The sequence below is a fragment of the Myotis lucifugus genome, unplaced genomic scaffold (assembly GCF_000147115.1).
Source record: "Myotis lucifugus unplaced genomic scaffold, Myoluc2.0 scaffold_52, whole genome shotgun sequence".
NCBI lineage: Eukaryota > Metazoa > Chordata > Mammalia > Chiroptera > Vespertilionidae > Myotis > Myotis lucifugus.
The window spans coordinates 3,733,999-3,744,674 of NW_005871100.1; the positions used below are offsets into that span (position 1 = coordinate 3,733,999).

A 10,676-nucleotide genomic window follows, 5' to 3' on the forward strand; every position below is an offset into this window, starting at 1 on the left:
CATTTTCTCAGAGCCCGGTGGCAGGGTACGTCGTCCTTTCGCCGTCTTTCGGCCAGTTTTTCGAGCCTGCTTTTCGGCACCACGTGGCACCCTCGCTTCCGACGAGTTCACGGGGAGCAAGAGCCGTCGACAGAGGGGCCCCGGTCGTCGCAGCGTATTCCGCGCATGCGGCTGCGGGTGCCGCGGGGGCCAAGGGCATCTCGGCTACCTCAAGTTCGGTCCCGACCCCCGCTGCCGCCATGTGCGGCGGTGTGGCGGAGGAGAAGCAGCGGCTTTGACGCCCCGAGAATGTTATACAGCAGCCCCGAGTCGTCTTCCGGCCACACTGAGGACAGGGCCGGCGGCTCCAGTACGTATAAAGGCAGGGCCCTGCGCCTTAGGAGAGGGGAGCTGGAAACCTAGCGCAGCGCCGCTGTTAAATTTTTATATGCTGTTTTATAAGCATATAAGGTTTATGAAGGGCCTTTAGGTTTCCCCCAACAAAACTTCGTTATAAAAGGCGGGATCACGTGGCGAGTGCTGAAATTGGCCGTGAAATACCCACCGGCCCAGGCATGCCTGCGAGAAAACACCCTCCCTTTTTTCCCTTTTTCCCCTGCTCCGCGCCCAAGCCCGGCAGCTCGACCCCGCGCGGGGCCAGCAGGGGCTGCGGAGCCGGAGGTGGGCGCCTGTAAATTCCCCCTGCGAGGGCTCCGGGAGCCTTTGATAGCGAGGTAATCCGGAGATTTTTATAAAAACCATGTGTTGCGCCGGCTCGCCAGTCCGGGCCGGGATTCAAAGGCGTCGCTGTTTAACGATGGCGCGGGAAGCGTGTTGCACTGATAAAATAGCCCGCTTAGCTCGAGCAATATATTAACAGAAACAAATTAACCCAAAGTTGGCCTTTTTGTCCAAAGGAAGCCATTTTCCTCCTGCGCGGTGGCAATTACGTGCCGCCTCCTGTCCAGCCGCTTGTTACTCACAATCGCTGTTTGGTCTGTCAAAAGCGGGTTTTTCTTTAGGTCCCATGAAGGTTTCCCCCAAGGGGGAGCCGGTGGAGCCTGCCCTCCCGACGCTTGGGGAACCCCTCTTCCCTCCACCCCATCTAAGCAAGCAGCCCTGCCCTGGGGGGACCAGATGGCTGTGTGGCCTTGGGCTGAGAAGGCCCAGGGTAGGGGCTCCCACCGCCTTCTCCTGACCTGGAGGCCAGGAGGCTGGCCCAGGAGCCAGGAGCTGAGAGCCGGGACTCGGGCTGACAAAGAACCGGCAGCCGCCCCAGATGTTAATGAGCGGGAAGCCTAGGGCCCGGGCTGCCTTTACAGCCTCCTCCCAACCGGCCACCAGGTGCTGGAAGGTGAAATGTCCTTGGGTGGCTGTTTGTTTAGTCTGGCCAGGCTGGAGGCGGCCCACAGCCCCCACTCAGCTGCTTTGAAAGCGGCCTCCCGGCTCAAACTTGCCTGTTGCTGTGAGGAGCCCTCGTTCTGCTCTGGAGGCAGCCTCAGCAGCCTCCCTGGGGGCCTATCTAGGGAGCTGGCTTTTATCTGGGGCTGAGCCTCCGCCTGCATCCAGTCCCCAGACCACAGGAGAAGCCTGAAGGTAGGGGTCTGGGGAGACCCTGAAGGGGCTTGGGCAGGGCTTCCAGTCCCTGGGGCCAGCCCCTTTCCTCCTCTGGGGGCTCTGGGATGGGTTGCAGCCCCCACACCTGACTCACTCCCTGCCTCTTCCTCCTCCCTCCACAGGTGGCCAGCGCACCCGAAAAAAGCGCTGCCCCTACACCAAGTACCAGATCCGGGAGCTGGAGCGGGAGTTCTTCTTCAGCGTGTACATCAACAAAGAGAAGCGCCTGCAGCTCTCTCGCATGCTCAACCTCACCGACCGTCAAGTCAAAATCTGGTTTCAGAATAGAAGAATGAAGGAAAAAAAAATTAACAGAGACCGGTTACAGTATTACTCGGCCAACCCACTCCTCTAAGGTTCCAGCCAGCTGGAATCGGGTGGGGGGCTTCATACGCGTGAGATTATATGCAGATTTTGCCCTTGACCAGGTCAAGGCACACCACACAGTGACTTTGGAAGAGAGGAGGTGTGCAAGAGAGGGGCCACTACAGGGAGATAGCCTCCAAGGAGGCGGCCCGGGGCTCTCTTGGGCATCTGTGGTTAAGATTCCTAACAATGATTGGATTCAGAGAATTGTGCAGCAACTAGGATGAATGGTTTGGGACCCCTGGTGGTTCATTCTTGGAGACTGCGGAGCTTCAGGCTGGGTGTGGTCTCCACCAGGGACTGGGCCCCCTGCCAGGCCCCTTGGAGATCGACCCCCACCCAGGACCCTCCACTTGGAGCCTGTCCACCCCCCAGGCATCAAGAAGCTAGTCCATCTCCAAAACCAGTTCAGCTTGGGGACAGGAGCAGGAGAAAAGGGGAGGGCGCCTAGATGTCCAAAATGGGGCTGCTCTCCAGAGCCGGCCTGAAAGGTGACTGGACTAAGGTGGCTGTGAGGTGGGAGAGGGCTGCTGATCCTTGAGGGAAAACAAAAAACCCTACGATTCCAGGTGGCATTAGTGGCCCTCCACTCCTCCTAGCCACTCACCGCACTGTCTCAATCCTGAGCTTCTTAGCAGTTGCCTCCTGCAGCCCACCTAGTTTTTCCTAGCTAAGAGGGTCTTCGCCCTGGCCTCCGCTCAGGCAGACCTAAAGCCTGCTTGCAGAGTATTCTATTCCCCAAGGTGGAAGACATCAAAAAGCAGAGAGGCTGTGCCCAGGCGCTGGCCCCTACATCTCTGCAGGAAATGCCTGTGGAGTGCAGCAGCTTGGCAAAGCTTCTGCCACACTTAATGGAAGCTTGGATTTGCTCAGCAGAGGAGCCGGCCCGGCCAGCAGTCCTCAGCTATGAGGGGCGCAAGTCCCCTAAAACACCCGGTTCCAGCGCCACACTCTACCCTTCAAGGCCCCGGAACTGAGCTTGGAAGCTTCCAGCGACCTTCCAAGAGCTCAAGAGTGATTTGGAATTATTTTAAAAGATAAATATTATATTATATATATATTTCCCTGCAGGAACCAAAGCAAATTTTAAAAGATGCAATGTAGAGAGAGAAAAAGATGATGAAAATATTTAAAGGCTCTATCTGTTTACAGTGTTCCACGGTTAAACTCACTCACTGCTAAGAATATTTGAATGTACGCTTCATACAGGGATGGTGTTCAAAAGACTTGTAAATAAAGAAACCATAACCTATTTTGTTTGAATACTTTTTTTTTTGCCATTAGTTGATTTCCTCTGGGGTGTAAGAGGGGGCAGGAAGGGGGTTGGGAAGGGTCTTTTTAATTTCTTGCAATATTTTGAAAGCATTGGGGGTTTTCCCTGAGGTAGTTCTGCCCCACAGTGTCGGGGACCTCAGCTGAGAAAGCCGGGCCCCCGCCCATTGAACCTGCCTCCCTGTGCTAAGAAGCGTCTGGTGGCTCTGCTTGTAAGTGTTGGCCTGTCCTCTGTTCTCGCCCATCGCGGATGTCGCAGCATGTATACAAGCGACAGGGCACAAGGGAAATAAAGACTGTGGAAACTTGAGCATTGGGTCCTGGTGTGACATTTCTCTCCTTGCTCACCTTTTACTGCCAAATGTCTACCCATCACCCCCCCCACACACACACACACACACCAAGGAAGGGGCAAGTTACCAGGCCCCTGAGGGGGTGGGGAAGTGACTTAGGATTTAATTCCACTAGAAGCCAGGCTTAGGAAGCCAAGGGACTGGCCAGGTCCTTTGAGGAAATGGGGTCCCAGGAATAGGGTATGTCAGGACTTGGAATATGGGGGTTCATCCTCTGACTGCCCCAGCCCTGAGAGAAAACCTTGGGCCTTACGTGGTCAGTGGATCTGACCCCAGGCTGGGCTCCCTCACCTCGGGACCAGCAGGACTGAAGTGGAACCACTGTAGGGTGCCCTGGGGAACCCTTCAGCAAGAGGGAGAAGGGTCTGGGTACAAAGACAGAGCAGACTCTCAGAGTCTCTAAGGGTGCTTTCTCGCCAGCTCCCAGCTGACATTGCCTTTTCCCTTTGGGGAAAGAAAGATGCCGCTTCTTCGCTTCTTCTTTGTTTCCTGCCTTTGAACTTCTGCCTTAAAATTGGACATCACCATCACCATAACCTTGAGGGGCAGGGCGGAGAGGCCAGAGCCTTTTGTTGCCACCCCACCCCCACCCCACCCTCTCCCTAGCCACCCAGGCAGGGCCAGAGCAGCAGACAGGACCCAATTTGGAGAGGGGCCCCAGGCCCCGCTTTGTTTATCTGTTTGTGTGTTTGTCGAACTGGCGCGACTGGGAACCTCGAGCTCAAAGGGGAGTGGGACAGACCCCGGAGATGAATGTCTAGGTTGATAGACAGACACAGAGGTGAACAAGGCCTCTCCAGAGGGGCAGGGAGGGGGTGGGCAGGGAAGCCCAAGGTTTAAGGAAAGACTTCCTTTGGGATGGTTAAAGATTAACCAGAGTCTCCCAAGTTGCTAGAGAGAGTCTAGCCAGAAGGACTGTTCGCGGGCGGGCGGCGAGCGGGCGAGGGTTTGATTTCTGAGCCCTATAAAAGCCCATCCTCCGATGGCTGTGACAATGTGGTCGTAAACCCGTCCGGGGCCGGCCAATTTGCATATTTGGAATGCGCCGCTATAAACCCGGCTGGGGTTTTGCAGCAATTTCTTAGATGTAAAAGTGAGATCTCTTTAGCAGCGGGCTGGGCACATTCTCTCTCGCTGTCTCTGCCTGGAGCCTGCTTCCCTCTCCCGGCTCGGGTCGGAGTTCGGGCCCGGCGTAGGCGCTCAGCCGCCACGAGATGGCGCACTTCCGATCAATGTCAAAGCCGCCGGGGAGCCGGGAACCCCAGCGCGATTCTTGGCCTTTGTTCGCTCCTGATACTAAGAGCTGCACGTTACATTATTTCACTTGTCCCGCTCCCTTTCATCTCAAAAAAGGGGTGCTCTCCTGCAAGATGTGGTTGGTGCTGTCATTTAAAGCAACGCGCCTTCTCTAGGCCTCGCGGGCGTTCTTGGCGCGGAGAAGCCAGCTGTCCCTTGGCAGGGATTTCTTCGGAAATGTGTCCAGGTAAGAGGCCACAAGTTTAGCGATTTCAAACGGGCTGGGGCGGGAGTAGGGAGGTGGCCGATGCTTGAGCAGGGCAGGGGAGAGTGGCTGGGTTTGTGCGCTCCGGGGTGACGCTATAGGTGGTCAGCCCACCTACCTCCGCCTAGCTCCCTAAGGTTGGAGAGGGGAGGCCTAAGTGGGAAAGTTGACGATTTCAGCTCCTTGCGCCGCTAAAAACCCAAGGCAATCCTTCCATTTTGTAAAAGTATTCAGAATGGATGAGCCAGGGATGGGGGGCATCTAAGAGAAAGAGTCTGGGCGGTGCTGGAACAGGGGTTTGTGTTGGGGAGAAAGAGATGGCGGGACTGGGGAAAACAGAAAGTTTCTACTCAAACAATGAGGTGGTCAGCAACCGTGGTCGCTGGGGCGGTCTTATTCCCTGGGGCAGACGGCGGTGGTCGCTGGTTTCCACCTAGGTGCGGTCTCTAGGTCTGCCTAGCAGCCAGGGGGGAACCTTTGTTCCCCAAAAGGCCAATTCAGAAAAGTGGCATTTGATTTTCAAGGCTTCCAGATAAGTCTATGCCACTTATTTGGACGGTACCGCTATAAACCTGGCTGGGATTTTGCAGCAATTTCTTAGATGTAAAATTGAGATCTTTTGAATATTTTGCAAGGATGCGACCATTGTACTGGCAAATGCCTGTATATTTTAAAAAGCTGGCACTGAGGACAAGCTAGGGTCAACCATCCCTCCATCAGGGTTGTCATAAAACAATTTCAAAATAATCATTTCACTTACATTTTGGAGGGCAGATTCAAATTCCCTCTTTCCCTGTATTAACATCTTTATTCCAATATGTTTTCACATGGTTTCTTGAGCTGGTTATTTTTTTCACAAGCATGCAGTGCATGGGTGAGCGGGGGAATCTTAAAGAAAGTAAGTGCTGCCAGTGTGTGTGTGTGTGTGTGTGTGTGTGTACATATGTGTAAATTTTCACCTTCAAAGTCACTCGTCTTTGTTGAGCACAGGCCCCCAAAGTCTGCCAGAATAAGGCAGCCAAGGAGTGGGCGCCCACACGGTACTCTCTGCAGCCTGAGCCATCCCTAAAATCCCAGAGCTGCCAGGAGTTTCAAAGACAGAGGCAGTTTATTAGGGACAAAACTAAGAATATTGCAGCTTAGGATGTGCGTGAAGAGGCCCCAACACTCCCCCTATCAGGAGAACAGGACCAGTTCAGTGGTTGGATTTAGAAAAAAAAAAAAAAGTGGGTTGCTTTGCACCTGATTGATTCAAAGCAAATACATCAAATATCCCTGGAAATATTACTATTCCTAAAGATGATGTGGAAAAGAATGTCACTGCTTATAAAATTTTTTTCTAATTCTGCAGTAAATGCAGGAATCAGAGCAGTCCAGAATTTTTGTTAAAGCGGATATGTGAACGTAGCGTTGATTTTTCCTCTGTGGGCCAAAGCCCAACTCTATGGCCGGTCTGAGTCTCAAAAACATTCAGATAGAAACTGTTTACTGCCTATCTCAACCTCAGGAACTAGTACGTTTTAAGGAACTTTTTGTAATAACAGTTTGATTTTTGTGGTGGTTTGCAAGGGCTTTCTCAGGAGGAGGAATCCGCTGTCCGGTGAACTGCATCGCCAAAGGGTTTATTCCACTCGCCTGGCTGGCCTTTACTTTGGCTCCACAGCCATGGGGGAGGGGTATTACTACGCAGGTAGAAATAGGCGATGTTTACTCCTAAATAAAACGTGGGCTCTGGCAGGCCTGGTTGAAGCAAGCAGTCACCGAGTTTTAGGTCAAAGGCGTCCAGAAGGCGAGGGAGAAATTCAGCAGCTGGGAAGGAGGGGGAAAGGAAGAGAGACAAACGGGCAAGCAGAGAGAGTGTGTCCTGCAGCCAGCCTTGCGGCAATTGAATCGCTTTTCTTAATCTCTGGAAGGGGGAGGGGGGCACCTGAGGGAAGCCGAGGCGCTCGCTCGATAAATGGAATAGTCTATTGAGCAAGCTAACACCTCGGCGTTACAGTCTGGGGAGTGTGGAGCCTTGGGGGCGGTCAGGGATGCTGAGAGCTCCAGACCGACTGAGAGGGCTTAACTTGAGCTTCTGCTACGTTGATACCTTCTTGTTCCAACCAGCAGGCCAGTGTGCGTCCCAAGCTTACCCGCAGCCACTCCTTTGGCTTTCGGCGCTGCAGGCCCAGCTTGGGGTTGGGCGGTGGTCCTGGGTCAGAGAGGGGCTCTCACACAGGTTTACACACTTAAAAAAAATAAAGCAAGAAACAACACAAAGGAAACATCCCAATTGGTTTATTACAAGGGGTGGGGTGGAAGAACGATGCAGGAGAAAAACATCCAGTTCTCCCCAAAGATCTGGGAAGGCCCAAGTGCCAATGCCATGGTCTAGGAGCCAGGACCCTTCTTGCAGCAGATGCATCATCAAGCTGACTTCTGTAGCTTGGATCAGCATGTGCATGCTCTTGGATCCCATCCAGCCTAGAAGCCCATTTGGCCACCCTACCGGGCCCTGATCAGACCCGGCCAGAGCTGCTTACACAGGGCACCGGGCTTGTGTGACCAGTCCGATCATCAGGGGCGCTGAATTCCGGGACAGTCCTGGAACATCCTGGAGGGTCTTGGCTTTGAGGGGTCTCCGAACTCCTGGAAAAGGATGGGTCAAATTGTGGGAATGCACAGACTACCATTTTCCACAGGTCAAGAGGCGGGACTTGGCCTTAGTTTTGCAAAGGGGTCTTAACTTCCAAAAAGGTGAAGAAAGACGGGTTTAGATCATAGTCTTTCACTTTATTTTCTTAGCCGTCCCTCTCAAGCAATCTATTCTATGGCCATTGGCCCTTCCCAACCTGTGGTCTGGGTAATCGCTTTCTGCCTCTAGTCCGAAAAGGCACAAAGTCCTGGCCCACTGGCGTGATGGGGCTCGTGTTTTCCTCAAGAAACCCCCTCTTGTTCTTGTGACCTACTTTCCACTTGGCAGAGCTTTCCGGAGAGGCATGAACAGCGCTGAGGGGCAAAGCCCAAGCTCAGGTAGCCTCGGCTTTGCGGCATTTCTCCGCAGCACTGTTGAGCACAGCAGTCCTGTCAGCTCCACCCTCCTGGCAAGCCAAGCCGGGCAAGCACCAGGCCCATCGGAGAAGGGCCCGAGGCTGCGGCGCTCTGACACCTTTCTGTGCTCAAGTTCGTGGGCCTCAGGGGCTTCGCCAGGTTAGAATTTGCCTTGGTCTTGTTCCTGAGAGCGACGTGGAGAGTGAAGGGTAGTTCCTAATCTCCCGCACTTGGTTCTGCTGCATGGATGCCGCAGCCTCAAGACCCTGTCAGATTGGGAAGAACTGGCTTGCTCTATCACCTTCTCGCTTTCCTCTCCCTCCGTTCTCCTCGCCTTCTGTCCCTCTCGATCTTTCTTCCCCCCTTTCCCTTTTCTCCGTCCCAGATGCCCAGCCCGCAGAGTCAGTAACCTCGGGTAGCAGAGGTGGAAGTGGTTGGAGCGCAGCGCAAGCGTTGGCGTGGCTCTGGGGCTCTGCGCTCCCAGTAGCTGCTGCCCACAGAGACCGCAACTGCTTGCATCTCAGAAGCCAGCTCTCGGGCTCTGTCGCCCGCTCTCCCGAGAGCTCTCCCTGGGTCCTCTCCGGCTTCACTTCCTCCTTGGACTTGGTTTATACTTGGAAGAACAAGGCTACATGCCTGACAAATCACCCGGGATGCAAGGGTCTCTCCCCGCGGCGCAGAGCCCTGCGCGGTTGGCTGCCTGGGATCTCAGCGTGCAGCAGCCCCAGTCAAGGCCTCCGCAGGGGCTGGAGCTGGTGGGGCAGGCAGGCCTGGGGCATCCTGGGGAGCTGTAGCCCGCAGGCCAGGGGCAAGGCCGCGACCTCCCGGGCTCCACTGGATCCGGCCGGAAAAGGTCGAGTTTCCTGAGACCAGTATGAGGCCCACACTTGGGGGCTAGCGCCAAGGGCCCGCCGTTTCCAGTTGACTTAGAGCAGGTCCTGGCAGCCAAGGAAGAAGGAGACCTGGGGGTCTGCTCAGCAAAGGGCCTATCCCCCAAAGGCTGCCATCTCTGGGCCAGGAGCCCAGCCCTGCCTCGCAGGGAACAGATTTCCTCACCGTGGGCCTCCTTAAAATGCGTATACTGCGGGAGTGAGGGCTGCTCCGGCCCGGTTTGGAGGGGAAGAGGAAGGAGGGAGGGGACGGGAGCAGGAGTGTGGTGACACTGGTTTCTGTCATACGTAGCCTCCAGGAGCATGCGAATGCCAAGGCTGAAGGGAGAACTCGAGAATACTGTGTCAGAGGTGTCCGCTGGCCATCCCTCCTCCGAATTTCCCCTCCTGGTCCTCCCTCAGGGCAAGCCAGAGACCCTGCCTGAAGACCAATGTTCCTTTCACTTCCCTGGAAGGGCTTGGAGCCGGACAGGGTGATGGGGCTGGGGGTGCCTGGACCTGGACTCAGAGTGGGGGTGGAGGAATCTTTCAGGTTGCCAGTTCCTTCCACAACCCCCACTCATGCTAGCCCACCAAGGTCCACCCAGGAGCAAGCCAGGTATGGGCACCAGAGGCCAAGAGCCCAACTAGATCCACAGACTGGCAGAGGAGAGTACAGGGGGCCAGGGCATTACACTTTGGGGGAAATTCTGTGTGGGATGCAAAAATTAAGTGGCAATTGCCAGCTTCCAGTCGCTCTGGACTTCAGGCACTCACTCTGAGGGTCCTGGTGGCCTAGGACCAGGTCTGCCACTTTGGGGAGACAGCTCCAGACCTGAATGGGGAGAGCTTGAGGCCCTGAGAGGACCCCTCGGTGTTTAGAGTGGACGGAGAGCTAGTGGCAAATTCCGAATAAGGAAGGGGAGCACCCAAGGCGGGCCAGGGTGCGCACTATAAACACCCCGCTGGTTCACAGCGCGGGGCCGCAGGACCCTGCAAACACAGTTCCAAAGAGGGTTCAAGTCAGGGCAGGGGCTGGGCGAGCCTCAGGGCCAGGTTCCTCCCCCGACCCCGGCCACTTCGGGGCGGCCCCGCAGCTCCCGGCCTTGGGGCTGAGGTATTGGGTGTGCGTCTCGCGGTCCGTCAATACAGATTACATATTTATATCAATCGCGGGCTCGGAGGGCGCCCTCGGAGAGCGGCCCCAAGCCTACGAAATCAAACTGGGAGTGGTCGCGCGGCAACGCTGGCTCAGGATTGGCTGCGGGCGCCCGCCGCGGTGCGGGGGGATTGCTAATCGTATTCAGCATGTTTTGCACAAGAAATGTCAGCCAGAAAGGGCTATCTGCTCCCTTCGCCAAATTATCCCACAACAATGTCATGCTCGGAGAGCCCCGCCGCGAACTCTTTTTTGGTCGACTCGCTCATCAGCTCCGGCAGAGTGGAGCCTGGCGGCGGCGGCGGCGGCACGGGGGGCGGCGCCTACTTCGCCCACGGCGGGGTCTACCTGCCGCCGGCCGCCGACCTGCCCTACGGGCTGCAGAGCTGCGGGCTTCTTCCCGGCTTCTGGGAAGGCAAGCGCAAATGAGGCGGCGTCGCCGGGCGGCGCCGCCGGCGCCGGGACCCTGGGTCCGGCCTCGACGCATACCCGGCCCGCGCCTTATAACCCTGTGGTTGAAGGCGCCC

The 10,676-nt window shown here is 55.8% G+C and overlaps 2 protein-coding genes across 2 annotated transcripts in view; both read left to right on the top strand.

Annotated features, from left to right (window-relative positions):
* HOXA11 (homeobox A11) overlaps positions 1-3,544 on the top strand; it is a 4,159-nt gene extending 615 nt beyond the window's left edge. Inside the window, 3 exon segments of the mRNA XM_006088761.3 lie at positions 25-290; positions 292-349; positions 1,719-3,544. Of these exon segments, the coding sequence (XP_006088823.1) occupies positions 25-290; positions 292-349; positions 1,719-1,951 (557 nt within the window). The 3' untranslated portion in view covers positions 1,952-3,544.
* Positions 3,545-7,360: 3,816 nt separating this feature from the next.
* The window catches only part of HOXA10 (homeobox A10), a 6,763-nt gene continuing 3,447 nt past the window's right edge, over positions 7,361-10,676 (top strand). Inside the window, exon 1 of the mRNA XM_014455923.2 lies at positions 7,361-10,575. Coding sequence (XP_014311409.1) covers positions 10,315-10,575 — 261 coding nt within the window. The 5' untranslated portion in view covers positions 7,361-10,314. The remainder of the gene's footprint in view (positions 10,576-10,676) is intronic.